At 41.8% G+C, this 21,348-nt stretch overlaps 1 protein-coding gene across 1 annotated transcript in view; it reads left to right on the forward strand.

Annotated features, from left to right (window-relative positions):
* The window catches only part of snx17 (sorting nexin 17), a 43,129-nt gene extending 22,132 nt beyond the window's left edge, over positions 1 to 20,997 (forward strand). Inside the window, exons 7-15 of the mRNA XM_042094173.1 lie at positions 2,205 to 2,292; positions 9,353 to 9,422; positions 10,415 to 10,507; positions 11,028 to 11,231; positions 13,105 to 13,233; positions 15,505 to 15,582; positions 16,500 to 16,574; positions 16,990 to 17,031; positions 17,642 to 20,997. Coding sequence (XP_041950107.1) covers positions 2,205 to 2,292; positions 9,353 to 9,422; positions 10,415 to 10,507; positions 11,028 to 11,231; positions 13,105 to 13,233; positions 15,505 to 15,582; positions 16,500 to 16,574; positions 16,990 to 17,031; positions 17,642 to 17,761 — 899 coding nt within the window. The 3' untranslated portion in view covers positions 17,762 to 20,997. The remainder of the gene's footprint in view (positions 1 to 2,204; positions 2,293 to 9,352; positions 9,423 to 10,414; positions 10,508 to 11,027; positions 11,232 to 13,104; positions 13,234 to 15,504; positions 15,583 to 16,499; positions 16,575 to 16,989; positions 17,032 to 17,641) is intronic.
* Positions 20,998 to 21,348: the final 351 nt, after the last annotated feature.

A 21,348-nucleotide genomic window follows, 5' to 3' on the forward strand; every position in this document is an offset into this window, starting at 1 on the left:
CCCCCCCCCCCCCCCTTTTTTTTTGAAGACATCATTTACATTTTTGAGGTGTTTTTTTTTTTCCGATAATGCTGGCTACCCCCAGCAAGCCTCAGCGCCACAGTAAACTCCATTTTTAACGTTTCCAGTCGCTCAATCTGCCAGTTTGTATTTTTCCATTTTGTTTTTCATCATCACTCAAAGAGTTTGGATAGAACACAGCCCCAGTAGGAGTCCTATGTAAGCCCTGAGGACCCCACAGAGTTTAATCTGTCTCTGGCACGCTGTTGTCCACCCGTGGCTATTCACTGCGTGGAGAGCGCTCGAGAGTGTGACTGACTGTGTTTGTCATCACACAGAAGCAAGCTGTTGTTGACTGAGGGCGATGCAGAAAGACTTCTATGGGACCTGCTCCAGGCCTTGAAAGGCTGCTGTTTTGCAAACATGGGTACAGGCTGTACCAGAAATCTGGGCTTGGCATTTGCTCGGCCGCTAATCTATCCGTGGTTTGGACCCCTCCCTGCAGGTCCCAGCGAGAGTTTTCTAAGATGTCTTAGTCTTTTTTGAAATGCCTCATGCACAAATACCCAATCTTTGTCGTTATCAGACCACATTTTACACGAAATCTGTCAGTGTGACAAGATTATCAAGTAGATTATCAAGCAGAGTAATATGCTTATCGACATACACTGATTCACAAAGAGGAACACCATATTAATACACAGATACTTGTGTAATTACATAAAGCTATAGTTAGTATAATGAGGCATTATGGTTATTTAAGTACGGTATCTAAGCGTTGTTGAACAAGTGCTCTGGAAACATTACAGATGTTGTTTTCCACCCCAGTTGTTGATATAGTATTTTTGGGACTGTTATTTTCTTCCAGTGGGGCTGGGAATTTCCCACGTTGCAGCAAAGCTGTTATCCCTCCAATCCCTCACACCCCTATCTGTGAGCCGAGGTCAAGGATGGCCATCACAGCCAAATGCTGCCATAAAACATCTGGATTTGTTCACGGCACTACTCCCACACAACACTGCCAGAAGGAAGATGGCTTCAGCCTGCCAGTGAGACAAGTCTGGACATGTGTCCATTACATTTTTGTTGTAGGGCTTGTCTTCACTACTAAAGGCAAACAAGCATAGAGAAGGTCACTTGGAAAGAGCCGCACGCTTCTAATCCATTATCAGCAGCACTTCCTCCACTTTATCAGCTGTGTTTGACCCAGAATGGTAGCATAGAAGACGGGTACTGGGAACAATTGAAGAGAACTGATGCCCGACTTTCTCCTAACTTTGCCATGAAAAACCATAACGGACATACAGAGGGAGTGTTCTATGTGACATTAATGTGAATGGTTACTCCCAAGGTTTGGCTGACCATATTAATTCATCAGTAGGAGGGCTTTCTCTGACCTTTTTAAGCACTGTTGTAAAGAGTAAACTTCTTTAGAGGAGTTCAGTATTCTCTTTTCTCCTTTGCTTTTTAAAGGTCAATAGCTGTGAACTCTCAACGGTTAGACACATTTTCAATGCTGATCTCTTCATTTATTCAGAAGTCCTGAAACCTAGTCAATGCTGGTATGTTCAAAAGGAGAACTCAAAGCATGTTGATTTGGGAGTGGTCCACCCTGCCACTGTTACATATGTATAGCCCGAAGCCATAGCCGAGCCACGTGATTGGTTTGGAACAGCTCCTAGCCACCTCAGTTACAGCACTCCCCGTCCATAGCCCTTGGTGATTGCACAAAAATGTCAAAGCCCAGCCTGTGACGGTGGTGTTCAATCATGTGTTTAGTTCTGGTTTAAAAGGTTGCTGATTGTTCTGCCCACCTGTGTTTGATACAAGAGGATAAAATTAATTCATAAGCTGCCTGTTTTGTCTTTTCTTTTGTCATTCACACACACAACGCAAACTGTCCCTCCTTCTCCTTTTCTCGCAGTATATATTTTTTAAATTCTCTATTTGTGTTGTTGCCGTATTCCCTTCTTGTGTACTCTTCCCAGCTCGCATATTGTAGCTCCGATGTGATGAGTTTGGACGGCTGGATTTTAGATTCTCATGGATTCATGGATTATGGATTCTCATGCCTTGGTCTTATCATTGTGTGCCATTATTATTTCTGATTCCAAAAGTGTGTTGATTTTTCCTCTTGTTTGTTTTCTCTCCCTCTCCCTCCCCCTCCCTCCCTCTCTCCCTGACTTCTGTCGGTGGTGAGAAAGTTGTGAGGAAGCTGCAGGAGTTCGAGCTGCCTTACGTGTCGGTCACCAGTCTCCACAGCCCAGACTTCCACATCGTCCTTCGCAAAAGGTAGGCGCGCCCTCCATAGCACTCACCCACGCGGCTACTCCTCCACTCAACTTACTTCCTCTTCCCTTTTGCCTCACACAGGACTGGGAAGGTCAGTCCATACCAAAGAAATGCTTAAGGGCGATTCTTAATCCCAATGACACTACGTCCCATGTAAAACCTGGAGTAGGATGTAATTTGATCAGTGGTAGTGTCCGCGATTGACTGTTGTTGTTGCTCCAATATCCAACAAAACACCTCCGTTTGATGTGCCTAGTCATCACAATATAAATTCTGGCCATGAGATGCATTCATCATCAGTAAAGAAGGAAGTTGGGTATGTGGAAGTATGTTGCCTTTGTTCACTCTACTCCATTGCTGCAGTCCAGGCAGTCCAGTAGAAAGCTTTGTTCTTTTGGCTACGGAGAACGCGTTCGTATTCACTTTGCCAGTGCTTGCTGTAATTCATGCCCCAAAGATGTGCTGGCTTGATCACATAATGGCCAGAAGGTGATGACACCCACTTCTATGAGTTCCAGAGTCATGGGGAAGTAGAGTTGTCGGCACTTTGAAGATTATTAGAAGCAAATGGATAATGAGGTTTTTGAGTTTTCAAATGAGTGGCTTGAGTTCATTTCTTTTCACGCACATGTCTTGGATGTTAACATATTAGCTGCACATGCCTTGGCCATTCATTGAAGCAACCCTGTACCAGGCCTATAAAGCACACGAAACACTTAGCCCCTAGCAGAGGAGAACACCCTCTTGACCTCTGCATGATCCCCTGTGATCTCTCTGAAGAGTCATGTCAAGCGAACAGTTCACTGTTTTTTGATGCTCTGCCAGATGTCATGGAGATAGGAGAGCTACACAGACACACACACACACATAAACACACAGTGAATCCTCTGCAGGTATGTGGGTGCCTGTGACTGAATCTTGTTAGATCATCTGCCTTCATTTCAACACGGTGACCTCTTCCTGCCCTCTCTTCAAGTGTGCACACACACACGCACACACACACACACACAGCATACACTGCAAAAAATGAAATCTAACCAAGTGTTATTGATCTTATATTAAGATTAACAAATGTATTTAGTATTGTTTTTAGTATGAAAAGTAGGGCTGTCAATCGATTAAAAAAATTAATCTAATTAATTACATACTCTGTGATTTTAATTAATCGCATATATATTTTTTGCTGTGAAAGTATTTTAAATATTTAAATTCAAATGAATCATTGAATAATCAGCATTAGTGACATTAAAGTTCAAAAACTATTATTATTTTCACTGTTCAAATAATTGCTATAATAATCTATGATATGACCTAATATGCTAAGGAAATAAATTCAAAAGTGCTTCGGGAAGTTTTTTTTTTTTTTCACATACAAGGCATTTCAGGCTACAGATATAACCTAGGGGACACAATGAAAATAAATTAACACTCCCCTCAATGTCAAAACTTATTTCTTTGCATTGATGTGCGACTATAGAGTTGATTAACTCCGGGGATATGCAAATTCCTTGCTGCAGACATTGCAGAAGACTTTATTTTCAACACTTTATTTTTTAAAACCATCAGGCCGTTTTTAAAAAGTAAATGTTCCAATCAATGATCCAGGCAGCACGTTTTCTTCTCTCTCCTTCATTTTACAGTCTAATTTTGACTTTTAATCAGTTATTTTTTTCTCAAATTAATTAATCGAAATGAATCAGTTATTTTGACAGCCCTAATGAAAAGACTTACCTAGTGCTCTCCTGTTTTTTGACTTAATTTAAGAAGACTTTAACTTATTTTAAGGAGTCTTATCAAGACAAATTTGCTCAACGCACTGGCAGACAAATTTGCTTGTTTTTAGGACAAATTTGCTTAACGCACTGGCAGACAAATTTGCTTGTTTTCAAGATGAGATGTCTTAAAATAATTCAATTTTTTTTTTTTTTTTTTTTTTTTTTTTTAATTAAGTCAAATGATTTCACAAGAAAGCGCTAGGTAAGTCTCTTTTATACTGAAAACAATACCAACTAGTTTTATTTAGCTTGATATAAGATTAATAACACTTGGTTAGATTTTGTTAGATAAGCAGTTTTTGCAGTGTAGGAGTGCACTGGTGAGGCGTGCATGGGAACTGTGCGGCTCACCCAACTCGATTGGCTTACGGGGGTGTTTAACCGGTGCTCAGCTCTCGACCCCTCCGCACCCCCTGCGCTTGGCCTCATCCAGCTGCATAAATACGTCGGCTTTCCTTCTCGTGCGAAAGGCCCTCCACACTCCCTCGGAGAGCTGGGAGAAGGGCAGGAGGCTGAAGGAGTCTTATGTACACAGTATATATTAATCTGTGAGCCAGAGGTCCTGATTGCGTGGCTGCTAGGGGTGGGCGATATGGACAAAAAATAATATCTCTATTTTGGTGATTTTCACGATAACGATAATTAGTCGATATCCTTTAAAAAAAAATGTAAAAGTCTGAGTTACTTTACAGCTCGTTATTTATGAATAGCATCAATACAATAATAACCAATAACGTGACTTTTTAACCAAATCAACAATGCATTCACTCTGACACATTTCCAATTTTGCCCCCACTTGTGTGGCAATGACATGGTCTAGCCAGCTACATTAGAGAAGATGACTAGGCCTAACAGTTTCCCAAGAGAAAGTCTGAAGCTCCTTTCAAAAGCCTTTACTTAGGATTCACTGTAAAACTAAGCAGACCAACAGAGTTGTTTAAGAGAAATCATGTAGGCTAGCATTCCAAGTTACAGAATAGAAACTAATGCGTTAGCTTATGGCTAATGTATATGAGAAATCCCATAGAGATGCTAACGGTTAGCATAATCGATACATGATATTTAGAGCGAACTTCAGTCCATTTACAAAAGGGTTACATGAGAAGAGTTCTTTGTTTACAACTCACTATTAAAATACTCAAAGGCAAATGTTTTCTCCATATAATACCATGTAGGAAAAAATGTGACTGTCCCATCAATGCTACGTGAACAAAAGTAGCTGCACAAAATCCCAAGTAGGCTCGTCTTGATCTCGCTACACAAAATAAACATTAGGCCTGCATGTGATGACGTGGACCCAATAGCGATCATGTGACACTTGCTCTGCTGCAACAGGGCTTCTCTTGCATACACCTCCTGGATTTAGTTAATGTATGGGGTTTTAATGTGTGATTCCGAGTGTTTTTTTCCCCATAAGTAATTTTTAATACTCGATAATGTAAATTTGCACATCGTTAAAACAACAATCACGATATTATCGCAGACGATATATATCGCCCACCCCTAGTGGCTACTGTGTGAAATGATCCTGACTGCTTTTGGCAACGACTCGGCTATCCCAACTTATATGCACACACACACACACACACACACACACACACACACCACACACAAACACACACAGCCACCCCCCAAACACACACACACTGCCACACATACACATGTGCACACAGACACCTCTTTTCCATCATTGTTTCAGGGACACATACACTAAGTGCTCAGGACTTTGTCGCCCCCCTTAATCTGATGTTTCCCTTAAGGATGGCCTCAGTTCTGCTGACCTACTTTTGAGAGAGAGAGAGGGAAATTGAGAGAGAGGGAGATTGAGAGAGAGAGAGAGAAAGATTAGTGCATGGGTATCATGGAGTGTGTGCCTTTGTTTGTCAGTATCTTTCTCTGTGTTTTTATATCAATCAAGATGGAAAAACATCAGAAAGATCAAGTGGACAAGTCTCCTGAGAACCAAACTGGAACGGCAAAATGGAAAGTACTGATGATGTTGTTTGTCGACAGGATAGGATCAAGATGCCAAAAGGTTGCACTGATCTCCGGAGCCAGGAGTTGCGGGATCGCAAATGTTATTGCAGCTGTTCTAACATGCATTTTATATTACAGTTTGAGATATCATTTCCATCAACAGTTCCATTATGCTATCCATCCTTTACTCAGTCGGGAGCGACTTTAATATTTCATGACTGTAATTAAACTCTGCCGACAGACGGTGCTCACTGGCGCGGGATCTTGATCCAATTTTCCCTTCTCGGCTCTCTGGAGCTTGAGGGTTTTTGCAAGTCAACTCGCCATCTCATTTCCTTCACCCACTTTTCATTAACGCAGGTCAGTGGGGGTCGACTGGAACCACCACTTGCGTCTTTCACTTGGTTACGGTGGAACCACGGTCTGTCATTTCGCTCTACTCTCCGGAGCGGTTGTTGAAAGTGTAGAGGAAGTGTTGATGTGTTGCTGAGTGTAGTCACTCGGGGAGGGTGTAGTGCATTTTGAAGTGGGTGTCTGTCTTTAAAAGCTATCCACCGCCAGCTAGCTGTCATCCAGGGCTGTCACTGCGCACAAAAACAACAGTGATGAGTGATAAAGGTCTGGTTCCAATTTAGCGGGTCAGGCAAAGCAATCAGGCCCTCAGGAGCACTTGAAGGGGTTTCAGCGGTTTGGATTTTGTGCGCGGCTGGAGGCAGAGAGGTTTGCTTTTGGGTTTGGACACTGATGACCGATGAGCACCCATGTGATTTTGAAACTCTTGAAAGCTGCTTCTCTGGCAGCCCACTGGAGGGTCACACCCATGCTGTCATTTATTGCAAAATAGTGTCCTGTTAAGGTGACTAAGGTGTGTGTGTGTGTGTGTGTGTGTGTGTGTGGTGACCCAACTGTTGCATTTTTCCGCTTTCGGTAAGTAAGGACAGTGAGTAAAAGGTGCTCTGGTGCTCTGAGGACACCGGTTCCGGCGCCGTCAGGTGTGGCAGCCTACTCAGCAGCTCCCCTGGGGATCAATAAAGTATCTATCTATCTATCTAGTTTCTTTGGCCTCGGTATTAAAAAAAAAAAAATATATATATATATATAGCCGCAAGCGGCAATGGCGGGCCCGAGCACCTGCGGGCCGCAACCCGTGACATGTCGGAATCCAACAAAGCACCGACGTGGTGCGTTTGTGAAATGTACATATTTGATGCGTGTGCTATTTTTGTTTTTGTATTTTATTTTCTGCCACATTTACTTGCTTGGCCAGGTGGGGGCGTAATGCAAGGCAGGCCCATTGGGTGTCATGATGATCATAATATATATTAACCTGAGAAATTTCAGACCATTTATTCAAAGCATAGAGCATTTCTGGCACATTTCCTGCTTGAGCAGGTAATGGCGCTATGCCAGGCAGGCCCATTGGGTGTCTGGATATAATCATAATATCTATTAACCTGAAGTTTCAGACCATTTATTCAAAGCATAGAGCATTTCTGGCACATTTCCTGCTTGGCCAGAAGGTGGCTCTATGCTAGGCCTGTGAATTACGCATGTGAATATCATCACAATAATGATATCCAATATTTTATAAAGTTTCAGATCAATCACTTAAGGCATTGTCCATTTCTGGCACATTTCCTGCTTGGCCAGGTGGTGGCGCTATGTCAGGCAGGCCCATTGGGTGGCTGGATATCATCATAATCATGATCTCTATTAACCTGAGAAGTTTCAGACCATTCATTTAATGCACTGTGATTTATGACACATTTCCTGTTTATGTGGTGAGATATTAAAATCATATCAAATATATTACAACATTCAAAAATCCATTCACAATTTAACATCAGCGACATCTTGGCATAATGTTTGCCAAATGTCAAATAATCTGACAAACCGTCTAGGAGGAGTATGTTCAAATTGATCATGTGAGATCAGTATAATTGTCATTCTTTCTGTTGCCAGTTGTTGGCGCTATGCCAAACATGCATTATGGGCATGTGAATATTATCATTAACATTGTCTTCAATGACCTGTGAAATTTAAAACATTTCAAGCCATGCATAGTGAATTATGACACATTTATTGTTTATGTGGAAGGGTGTTAAAAATTTCGCCATTTCGTCAAATTACAACATATCAAAAAAAAACTTCACAATTTATAATCAGGAACATCTCGGCGTCATGTATACCAACTTTGACATGAATCGGATCAACCGTCTAGGAGGAGTACGTTAAAATTGATTGTGTCCACAACGCACAAAATCTCAATTACCTCACTTCCTGTGGGCGTGGCTAATGGCATGTTAATACAAAAGTTGTTTGTTTTTGGGAGTTACATACACCCACCAAATTTGGTGTGTGTATCTAAAACTATATACCAACCACAAGTCACTGTGACGTAAGGGGGCGCTATGGAGTTCCTGGGCAACGCCCAGTGCCAAGCTTTTATCCCTGTCTATTCACTGTACCACTTGATGTGTGTGGCAAATTTCATGCGTTTTCACCCATGGGAAGCACCTCTTTTGGGATCACAATTCAGCACATATTTCATGACTTATTAGTCTGCACAAAATCCCAAATACCTCACTTCCAGTTGGGCGTGGCTAATGCATTGTACATACGAAAGTTGTTCATCTTGGAGATACAGACACCTACCAAATTTGGTGTGTGTAGCTGAAAGTATATGCCCACTACTGGATCAGTCATCTAAGGGGGCATAAGGGGGCGCTAGCGAGTCTCTGGGCCATGCCCGGGGCCAAGCTTTTTTACCTAGCTGCTTTGTGTGACACCTGATGTGTGTGCCAAATTTCAAGACTTTTCGATTATGTTAACCACCTCAAAATATATGCCAACCACGAGATCAGTCACCTAAGGGGGCGCTAGTGAGTCCCTGGGCCACGCCCGGGGTCAAGCTCTAGTACCTAACTGTGATGCGTGACACCTGACGTGTGTGCCAAATTTCGAGAGTTTCCGACCATGTTAACCGCCTCAAAAACAGGAAAGCAAAAAAGTGGAATAACAATAATAGTGAATGAAAAATAATAATCCTTACAAAAACAATAGGGCCTTGCGCCCTTCGGTGTTCGGGCCCTAAAAAGTCTGGACTTATATCAAAGAAAAGACAGAAGATGTAATGAATGGTATCTTGTTACTTGCATCCAGTGATGAATGACTGGACTCCTGTCCGTTTGTTTTGCTTGCACACTTGACTGCTGTTGTCACACTTTGCTGATTCTGTTCTGAACAAAAATGGGCGTTGACTTGCAGTTTCCCTTTCTCCTACCTAATCATGTCTCTTCTCTCCTCAGCTACTGGGACACGGCGTATGACAACGACGTCATGGACAACAGAGTGGGCCTGAACTTGTTATACTCTCAGGTAAACCAGCTGGCTGTAGCATGATGTCACATTTTTAGAAGAGCAAAACCACCATCAGGGGTTTTATAGATCAGGTAGTATATAATATTCGACTAAAATGCATTCCATTCTTCTACTTAAAAACCCTTTTCAGTGCTCATGTTATAGCAGATCAAATTGACCATGGTTCAGTTCCGAAACATTGCACTAATTTATAAAGGATTCAAGGCACACTATTAACTCCTACTGCACCTTAGAGTAGTTCCTGGAATAGGTCTGACAACAGTTCTGTCCAAAACGTTGCACCACATTGTGCAGCTGCATCATTTTTTTGTTGTAGTTCAAAAGCTGCAAATATGGGAGTGCTGTGCTGGACTGTAATTGTAGATGTTGCTTTTAGGTGATTTGAATTTTAACTGTAATGAGAACAAGCAGGGTGTTTTGGAGCGGTCAGCTGCACCATCTCTGCCTTTCCACTCCCGTGTGTGTGCAAGGAAGTCACATCTGCAGCTAATGCACAAAAAGGGAACTGAAAGTGTTGGACTTTTGGTCATTTGGTTTGGTTACAAGTGTGCTTATTATTTTTGTTTACTTTTGCCGCCTTTATAAATGGGAAAAAAGAGAAACGGTTGTTGGCTGTTGGTTGTGTTGTTGTAGGCAACCCTCCAGAGACCATCTCTGGAAGCCAGATTTTTGAGTTGGAAAAACACGTGGACTGAAAGCTGAGACAGATCCTGCCAAACCTGGGTTTAGTTTGTGTTAACTAGCCTAGCGTGTAGGGTTTTACTCCGCTGCAGTTGTCAGGATAAAACAAGAAAACGCTATGCATCCATACACTGAAATCAGTCTGTACCATTAGTGTCCATTTTTGTAAAGGTGCTTGAAATACTGTGGATCATTCTGCCAATGACTCATGTGTAGACTCCACAGAGCACAGTCTGATTTCCCCCCAGATGGAGGTGGATTTCCATTTTGTCGGCTGGGAGATTAAGTATGTCTCCTTTTCTCCTCAGACGGTGTCGGACATCGAACGAGGCTGGATCCTAGTCAACAAAGACCAGCACAGACAGCTCAAATCACTGCAGGAGAAGGGCTCGAAGAAAGAGGTATTTCTGTCTCCCTGCCACCACTGGGAAAATGCACACCCCCTAGAGCTTACGCCTGCAAGCACATTCACTCTGCACATCAAAGGTTATGCTTTTAGTTTCTACTCAAAATGAAGCATTAAGGTTTCAAAGAAAGGAAAAGAACAAGTGATTAAGATGTGGCCGTTAAACTCATGAATAGCTGTTGACTTTTGCGTCATATTATGTTTTAAACGTGGCGTGTTCCTTTAAGGCAGAATACAGACATCTAAACTATTTTCAGTCTAAGAGGATGCATATCCTTCTCTTCTTTGTGCATGCAATAACCCAATCTGACACCATGAGCCTACCTTAAAATGATTCACTGGAGGTAGGTTAGTCTTTTGCTCCCTTTTAGCTATAGGCTAGCTAAAGGCTAACTGGTGTATCCCACTTCCAACCTGTAGGCCACAGCTGCCTACTACTGTTTTGTAGTGTTAGGAGGATCTTGCCTGGTGGACATGTATTAAGTTGTGGCCATGGATCTGTGTCTCCTCCTCAGCTCATCCGACTGGCTCAGACGCTGAAATACTATGGCTACATCAAGTTTGACCCGTGCGTGACGGACTTCCCGGAGAAGGGCTGCCACGTGATCGTGAGCGCGGGCAACAACGAGCTCAACTTCCACGTGAAGCTGCCCAGCGAGCAGATGAAAGAGGGCAGCTTCAAGGTCACGCGCATGAGGTGCTGGAGGGTCACGTCATCGGTAAATGTCTCTTTCAGTCTGCTCACTGTTTCAGTCACTCGTTTGTTTGCAGCTTTGTACCATAAAGGGAAAGTTCTCTTTCTCCTGCTCCTCCCTCTTAGTGTGTGTCGTCCCCATTCATCAGCACCTCTTGCCAGCCAGTCTATCCACACAATCTATAGTGCTGATCACAACATTAGAGTGATAAAAGACGTAAGCGGCGATATGCACAGCTCCAAACATTGCCAGGAACTACAGCTACTTTGCTTCAGCTACTAATTAGTGCAAAAACTCCCTCTAGAAGTGATTAACGGTTATGGAAACGATGAATGTCAAATAAAATGCATCATGGAAGCACTGGCGTGTCAGTAGCTGCCTTTGTGTTTGGCAATGACCTGCCATTGTTTGGAACAACAGCATCCACTCTGCTGTTTCTAATTCCACAAACCGCTAACTCGGCTAAATGCTAATGCCAGTTCTCGGACTGTTGTGAGGCCATCGATCGGAAAACCCCCAGTCTCCTGCACGTTCCTGCACTCCTAATTGATATACTTAATTAAGGGTATCACACTTCCCTCAGAATGAGCCGTGGTGTGATTGCTATTAGTCCAGGTCTGCTGAGGCCAAGGACATGCGTTGCCGTAGTTGCTAATGAAAAGCCCTTGGATTGGCTTCATTTGGAGAGTACATGGAACAGAAATAAGGGATTGTGTGTGTGACCAGGTCAATGGACATGTTGCTGTCATAGACCCAGGAAAGGAAGTGAACAGTGAATGATTACTTCAGCCCAGTCTACTCTTATTTGACCAAACCCACCCCCAAAAAGAGTTGGTAGCATCATATAAACATGCAGTCAATTCACCTCATGAAATAACTTTTTCCCCCAACAAAATATCCTCCAAATAGGTTTCATGAAGTGGGTAGCCTACGGCCTAGTAGTTAAAAGGAGAGCGATTATTTGCAGAGCTATACAGTCTGATTTTACACGAGCTGTATGACTCATCCGGACCACACGTAGATATGTGCCCATAAGAACATTTTTAGTTGTCTGTGTTTATAATTAGCAAATGCAACAAGTTCTATTTAAGCTTTAGGAGAAGCTGTTCGACAGCACATCTCTTGATACAGAAAGCTTTTTTGAATGAGCCTGACTATGTTCTCTATTAGTGCTGCAGTGTGTATTGAGTTTCTCTTGACACTCTGCCCGACAGGAAACCACATTGATTGCTTTGAGAGTGATGACCTCTAAGATGCTGTTGCGTTTGAGGTGGCATCTGTCCTCACTGTGGGGGCTGTTTATGTCTCGAGGATTCGCCACGTTCTGTGGGAATGAAGTGACATTTAGTGTGGTATTCAAAGTCATAAACAATGGAGCCAAACGCATCCTTTCAAGCTGGGGTTAGACTTTGCGACTTTTACCCCGGATTGCAATTGGCCGGCTCCGTGATTTGTCTAAAGTCTCAAGTACTTTGGCCTGTCGTAGTTGACAAGATCCACAGATTATGGTGTGTGCTATGGTTGTGGATGCTACGTTCCTCAATAAATGTTTTCTTTCATTAAAATGTTCACTTGTTTCTGGTATTTGGCAGTCTGCTAATGTACGACTAGGACTAGGAATAGGACTAAACCAGACATGACTTGATTCTATGATTTTTAGACGTTGGGCTGTAGGTGAGCCTAATCATCCAGGGTGGTATGATCCAATCAGCCATTCTGAGACAATCACTCTTCAAAAAAGTGACTGACATGTCTGTCTATTAGATATGATTCTAAGATTTCTAAAAAGCTGTGTAGTATAACAGTAGCTTTACTGTGAGGGTAAAGTGACACTAGACCCCTCCCTGTCCTCCCCCTTTTCTTCCTCAACCCCACCCAACCCCGCCCCCACATGCAGCAGGTTCCGGTGACGAATGGATCGGCTAACCCCTGTAGCTCGGCAAAGTGTGAGGTCAAGCTGGAACTGGCCTTCGAGTACCTGATGAGCAAAGACCGTCTGCAATGGGTCACCATCACCAGTCCACAGGTCAGTGATCAGAAAATACTTTTTAATTCACATTTCACACATCAACATACCAACTTTTTGGGAAATTAACTTATTTGCCATCTACCCGAGGACACATACTCTTTGCTCTACGTGCAATAACCCAGTCTGACACCGTTAGCCTAGCTTAACATAATTCACTGGAAGTAGGTGTCACTCCCCGATGTGAGTCGCTACCGGATATGAGTCGCGCATGCGTCACTTTGCGACTATGAGTGTTGCTGTTAGCCACAGAATAATGACATAAGTACATTAGCCTACATAGCAATAATTTATAATTTCACATTAATCACATTTTCACGGCATGATCTCTGATGGTAGTTCTAGATTAGAAGCTGAAGTAGCCTACAAGAACCTGCTAACAAGAGACTTCTGTAATGTCAATAAAAATGGACCTACATAACGTTTGTTCAACGTTACAAGTTTGCAATCAAAAAAGGCCGTCACTTGAATGGCGTTTTGAGCCAACGTTAGCAATCAAACAATCATAGATAGCTAAAACGTTTTTGAAACAGAAAAGTTTATTATTTTATGGATTTCACAAATTTCAGTATGACGCGCCCACCTTGCTTACAGTGGATCCCTTGGCGTGTCCCAGTGACGCCACTTCCGTTTGCCACCATGGGACCTATCTTTCAAAAAAATTTGAACGCCAGTCTATGGCGAAAAAGAGATTATTTTCTGGTCCTGGTTGACTTGTGCCTTGAATTACCCATATGATGTTTGTCAATTTTAAAGACAAATTTTCATGTAGACATTTGCACTTTGTTTCGTAACTGTTGAATTACAACATTGTGGAAGATCGTAATTCCAGCGACGACAAACCCATCAATCAGTCGCGCTACGTTAGCTCTTTCACAGCCACACTAGATTGTATAATAGCTTCTACCAGCAACAGGTCTTAATTGGGCTTTCCTTGCCGATGAAAATACCATGAGTCAGAGAATTAAACACATCAGGTAAGTTGTATTCGTCCATAGACTCTACATTAGATACTGTTAAGTGACATATCAGGCAGCAAGATGCAACCGTTAACTAGGATAACAGCTAATCTTATCGTTTCATTACGTTGGTGACGTACATCGTTCGAGACGAGAGATGTAGTCCACTGAGCGGATTCGCACAAAACCAACATAACTTTTGAAGTCTATCGAACAACAGTACTTTCTTGACGTGAAAAATTATCTTTTAAATTCACACACATCATATGTGAAATTCGTGGCACAATTCAAACTGGACCAAAAAATAATTGTTATCTCTCCATTAACTCCCGTTCATATTTTTTTGAAAGATAGGTCCCTTGTAGCGGAAGTAAAACGGAAGTCACTGGGACACTCTATCAAAGATTGTTAAGGTGGAGCAAGATACTTTGTTGTAGTTCATGTCTATGGGCGCGAAATGGGGATCGAATCCTGTCTGCATAAAGAGGCGTGTCGATGACTTATTGATGAGCGTACGTTGCAACCGGCCAACAGCAGCGGCATAAATAACCGGCGCACACCTGATATAAAGTCGATTTTCTCCAGACTGGAATGCTCAAAAATGCTAAAAATGTACCTGAAATGTTCAGAAGGGTTTGAGGATCATGAAAACATGCCCAAAAATCACATTCTTAACTCTATAGAACCAAGACCTTAGCATATGTGGTAAAATTCTGAGCTATGGCCATAGACTTCAATGGAGCAGTCGCTGCCTCTGCTCTGCATAAAGGGGGATTTTGACCCCCCCCCTCGTGCGATCCGGGTTCCCGGAAGTGGCTCCTGATGAAATATCTTGCTCCGCCTTAACAATCTTTGACTCTATACCGTAAACCTTTAAATCTGAGCATGCGTGACTCACATCCGGTAGCGACTCACATCTGGGAGTGACATGGGTTAGCCTATAGCTAGTATAGCCAAAAGAGCTTGTATTCTCTTATCTAACGCTGGGGCAGACAGCAAATAAGCTTATTTCCCAAATAATTGGTGTGCTCCTATAAATCATAATATCCTCATTTTGATCCCTGTCTTTTGATAGTGTTTCATTCTATCACCATGTCTTTTCCATTATAAGAAGATGCTTTCGAATTAGAATATTGGTTTCAAAATCTTCAGGTGTTGTTCAGGTTTTATTTTAACTATTTATTTTAACTACAGTATATACAAACACAGTTGCAAACTTTATAGAAAGTCTGGCCATCAAAGTCAGAAATGTTTCATTAAAGCATCCAAGCAGCGTTTTGGTCTGACCCCATGCTCGTAACTTGTTTGACAGGCCATCATGATGAGCATTTGCCTACAGTCCATGGTGGATGAGCTGATGGTGAAGAAATCTGGTGGTAGCATCAAAAAGGTTGGTGTGTGTGTTTGTGTGGGAAAAGCGTGTGGGTATAATGTATGTGAATGTGGGTAGTGTGTGTGTGTGTGTGTGTGTGTGTGTGTGTGTGTGTGTGTGTGTGTGTGTTTTATCTGTGTACATGTCATTGTTTTTATTGGCTTTGTCGACACTTGCTTGGTTGCGCCTGTAGTCTCTCACTGTCCTGATAGGAATGTATGGCAATGTGTCACTTGGTGTGTGTGAGAGTCTGTGACTGAGTGACTCACTCACTCACTCACTCACTCATCATGCCGCCTAATTTTTCACCATCTAAGGCTTGCTTTTCTCACTTATTGGCCTCATTATTCAGCAGCCAGACTGCACCATGTTTAAAAACCCGGTCACGACAGCTAAACACACACACACACACACACACACACACACACAGTGCACCAGTGCATATTTTATTTTTTATTTATTATAAAACTATTATTTTATAGTCCTATTTGTTTCACTTCCTCATTAGCAGCCAAACTGTCTGTAACCAGCACTGTTGCAACCATTATTAAATATTTAATTCATTAAATGTTTTAATGTAAACTTTATTGATGTCAGTATATGGAAGGGTTGTAGTATTGCAAAGTACCATGGCAGATAATGGATTTCTCTCATGATTATGGTGAGACTGTAAGGTACATTTACATCGCAGGAGTGTAGTTATCCGCAGAGCCCACAGCTGGTGCAAACTGTGGTACCGACTCCTCAGTCGGTACCACAGGCGCTTTACTCTCAGGGTTCCTAAGGCACAAAGATAGCAACTGAGCTCTCTCTCTCTCTCTCTCTCTGTCTCTCTGACTCATATCTCTGTCTGTCTCTCTCTAACTGCCAATGTCTTTCTCAATCTGTCAATCTCTCATTCTGGCTCTCTCTCAATGTTCTCTTCAACCGCCCAGATGCAAAAAAAACGACTCAACGGTGCCCTCCATAGGTCGGACAGCAACCAGGCTGTGAAGTCCCCTCCATTACTGGTAAGGAGAGAACTCAACCCATATAAGCTGGCTGAATAGAGCGTTGATGACCATGTCTTCATCATTACTGGTTTAGGCCTCAAAAGTCCACTACATCACTTTGATGTGAATAAACATGTTTACATTTACATGTTTACACCAGTTCAAGGACAGACAGAGTGTCCTTGAGAGCCAGTGAAGTCATTTGTATTATTTAAAGTCTTAAAGGGTTTTTAAAGGCTTAGAGGTTTTAGGGTATAAATATTTAAACTAAAAATGTTTTGGATTCCACACCAAAAAATTATTTGTTTGGATGAGAACATTTTCCTGGGTGGTTTGGGAGTGGCAGTGTTGGGTTTGGGAGTCTGGCCATGTTAAAATTCAAACCAGGATATTAGGATGTGGGTTTAACTTGGTTCTCTGCTTGCCTCTCCAGGATTCCCCTGACCCGAACCGTGAGCAAGTGGTCAAACTCTCGGTAGGTGACCCCTCCTATATGTGTTACAGGGCTCTCGGGCACTGTGCCTGATTTCAGATGAGGGCCAGGCTCTTTATGATTTGAAAATGAAGAATGCAAATACCATCTTCAAAAATCTTCATTCAGTCATTTTCCTACTGCCCTGTTTGTTTTTGTTTGTTGGACAAAAACCTGTAAGTCCTTGTACAAGCTTGGCTACTATTGTCACAACAGGGTTTGGTAGTTTCCACAGTGCAAATGATGCCAGACTTTTAAGATGTAGTGCAGAACACATGCTTACTCCACCGCTTCACTGCTTACTACAGCTGGTTTATTGATAAACTGACAGTTTTGGTAAAATCAATAAACCGCAGGTCTGATTGATCAAAATGTGAGTTCATTAGCAAACGGCAGGTCTGACTGACCAAAACGTCAAAAGTTTATCAATAAACTGGTTGCACAGTTTTTTTCTGTTACTCGGAACTTATCCTTGCGAAATAGTTGCACGTGCAGTGCAATCTATCAAGGTGTGCAGACTCCTCCCTATATTGTGGAAAAGACTAACTAGTAGGCCACAGCTGCCCCCAAGTTGACGCTTGTTTGTCTCTGTTTGTTTGATTTTCCTCGGCAGACCAAGTTGACCTCTGTGTCGCTCCGAGGCATAAGCGCCTCCAGCTCCAACAACGACATCAGTGGCAACGATTTCCATGGCAACTACGCATTTGAGGGGATTGGCGATGACGATCTGTGACCCCCTCCCTTTGACTGCTCCAGAGAAAAAAGAGAGAGAAGGGGAGTGCTGGACATAGACAGAAAGAGAAAGAGAAAGTCATGGAGAGGGAGAGAAATAGAGACGCATACCAGAGTGGAGCCACCGATTATCTTCGGGAGACCAGCAGAGTTGGACAGGCTTGTAGCCCAACGGCCCGTTCTGCCAAGCATCAACCCATCCCCTCCGGCCTGACCATCCATCTCTGAAGCAGTTCTCCCCATCAAGTCACCCCCCTACATGACTGTACAGCGGTAAACCATGGCCTAAATTTATATTGAATCATTCCAATGCTGTCATATAGCGCCAAGCTGTTATCTCATCCCATTCTCATTGTTTAGGGTCTTTTCTGAGGCTCAGTAGGCTTTTGCTTGTTCCCATTAGAGAAATCCCATATGGCCTCTCAACTAGAATTACTGTAAAGACTTTTTAAGGTGTTTATCTTATTTTATGTTCATGCTCATAGAGTCCCTGGAGTTTCTAAAAAGTGCCAATCATATAGGGGCTATAAGTAAATTTGTAAAGGAAACATTCCCCCAGCTTCAAAGGTGGTCACCCATGGGAGTTATCATGACTCCATAACTGCTGGGTTTTGAATGATGGCACTCATTTCGACTTCTCAATTGAAGCATTTTTAAATACTTAAAAAATAAAAACTTGAAATCAAACAGCTAAATTTAAGACATCACCCTGCCCTACTTTCAAGGTTCTCACCCAGTGTATTCTTCCCGATATTTATCACCAAATGGAACTCCTGTGGTTCTGATCGGACACCCCACCACAGCCCCAGATTGTAGTTGTCACTTCCTATCCCTCCTTGGCAAACTTGAAGGACATGGTATAATTTTGCATCTTCCGGTTCAGTATTTCATTCACAAAGTATTTCCTTTACATTTTGAAGAAAACAAGGATGAGTATTTTAAATATCAATGGTGGTTCTGGATTTCTGGCACCTGGCTGGAAATTCAGAGTTTGTATAGCAATATTGAAATGGAATTGAAGATTAAATGAAGATTAAAGGATCATATTGAATTCCCCCCACACTCCACAATCACACTATAAGGTCCCCTTTAGTGAGTATTATAATGTAAAGAATGTAAGCCCAATCCAGTGTTCAGTGTTGTTGTGCCGAATATAGCACTCAGTTTAATGGCAGTGTTCGGGATGTAGTGGTTTGCCTGTTGTCTGCTGAACCTCAGTGTGTGTGGCTGAGCTGTGGACCGTGTGTGGCTTCTGTGAGTCAGGGGCGGAATGGGGTGATACACATGGGGCAGCCGTTTGAGCACTGGTAAGCTGCACACTGATGATTAAAGTTTTGCAGATAAATGTGTTGCCCAGGGTCAATTAGAAGGTGCCAGGATAACATTGCCAGGCAGCACTGCTAAAAAGGTTGCACAGTCTCTCATTGCCTTCACTCTCTGTTGCCTCTGATTTGCCCATCATCTGCAGTTTCTAAAGTTGCAATATGGGATATTTTTGCTGTTAAGAAAAATCTAAAATTCAAATTAAGAACTTATAATGACGACTTTTTTTTTTTTTTACATTGATTTCTTTAATCTGTGCCAATTCATTGTCTGTTTTGTTTTCTGTCACATCTTCAAACTGTTGAATATTGGTTTTGGATCATTATAATTGTAGATAAAAAAATGTATTACAAATGCATGAAAAGCAGAAAACATATGATCTCGAAATTAGGAATTTCTATCTTTTGAGTATTTGTTCAAAAATATTTTGAACAGCAAAACAAAATCTGCATATTGTACCTTTTTATTTGATTTTTTTTTTTTTGTACAAAGGTATTTTTAGCTGCCTTAAAATAGTTCAGATGCCTTAGTACCCAACTGTTCTCTTCTGATCCAGTACTGGGCATGGTGGACTGGCTCTCAACCTCATCCTAGCCTCTCTGTGCCAATGAGAGTCCATGGCTCAAAAATTATGTTTTTGGAGAATTATGGAAGGATTTGATGGGGTTTGTTTGTTTGGCAGAACTGCTTGCACTTGCTGAACCTATAACATTGCACAGTATTAAGAGGGACTAATAGCTAATTTATTGAATTTGTAAGAGCGTGAAAGAGCAAGAGAGGAAACAAAGCGAACCATGGACAACTACGTTCGGTAATATTTGAAAGGGGGATACTGAGGAGCTATCATCAGATTTCTTTTTTTGTTGTTGTCATTGTTGCTGTTATTCCAACCAAGATTGTTTAAGGTTTCTCATAAATGCCAAAATTATAGTTTACTAAAGCATTTTGCACAAAAGAAGCATTTAAGAATCATGATAATGTCACTTTTATATAATTATGTACATGCAATTAAGAGTATTCTGAGCATTTACTAATATCTCTTACCAGTAATCTATTGTAATCATGTAGAAAAATGTAATCTAAACTGTGTCAAATATTAGAAACTAACATGTATCATTGTTTACAGAATAGTAGAATATCATAGCAAGAGAGAAGTGTTTACAAATTCTGCATCTGATCCCCCCCCCCCCCCCCCCCCCACCCCCCTTCCATTTTGATCTGAATACTAGTTATGCATTGTACATTTTTGTTTTGTTGAGTGTCAAAGGTATTCCAAGGGTATTGTTTTATTTTCTTTTAGAAAAAAAAAAACAATTTTCTGTTTCACAAAAGGAATTGTTATTTTCAAATCATCTCAGAAGATTGTGCTGCAACAGTGCTGATTTCCATGCCTTGGAGCACAAATGACCACCTTTTGTATTTGTTGATGGCCATCATTTAATGTGACATTTGTTTCCTGTGTAGCCTGGCTTTGAACACATGAGAATGTTGACTGACCAGGGGTGGTTGAGGAAGAGGATCTGTTTGTCACCTGTCTCGTGTTTTAAATGTTGAAAAGGTCCAGGGAAAGGGTCAAGCACCCATCAGATAAGCTCTCACGTCTGGTTGATTTTCAAACAAATTCTAGACTGTCATTTTGAAACAAATTCTAGTGTATCTTTGTTCTTTCATGGAATTGTTTGTATCCGGTGATTATGTTTGTCCCCCTGATCTCAGATGTATTCACCAGCCTCTGAAATGTATAAGGGGTGGGGGACTGTTTTGTATTCTGAGCAGAGTAGGCTATGGCTCGCCTATCAGTATGATTTCATGGTTTCTTTTAAATTGCCATATGAACTGTTGGGCGAAAAAAATAAATGGGAACTGCAGAGTGCTGGAACTCCAATAAATTTAGGTGCCAAATATCACAAACTACATGATGTGAGTGAATCATTCATTTCTTTTTCACCATGGGCTTTAAATGGCAAGTTGACATCATGATGACGTGAGTGCAAAAGGCACAATTTAGCTGCTTTTTTTGGTTCACAGGATTACATGTGTGGCGCCAACTGAGACGCCAAGTCTGGATGTGTCCTCAGAAGCTTTTGGAACCTATCAGTCGGATCCATGTGGTTGGTGCGCATCCATAAAAACATCACCTCATGATTTTGTTTTCTATATATATATATATATATATATATATATATATATATATATATATATATATATATATACACTTTTTCTGGTTTGGTTGAGATTTCAGTGTGGGCTCGTTAAAACGGCCAC

Source organism: Alosa sapidissima, chromosome 6 (genome assembly GCF_018492685.1).
Source record: "Alosa sapidissima isolate fAloSap1 chromosome 6, fAloSap1.pri, whole genome shotgun sequence".
In the NCBI taxonomy this organism is placed as follows: domain Eukaryota; kingdom Metazoa; phylum Chordata; class Actinopteri; order Clupeiformes; family Clupeidae; genus Alosa; species Alosa sapidissima.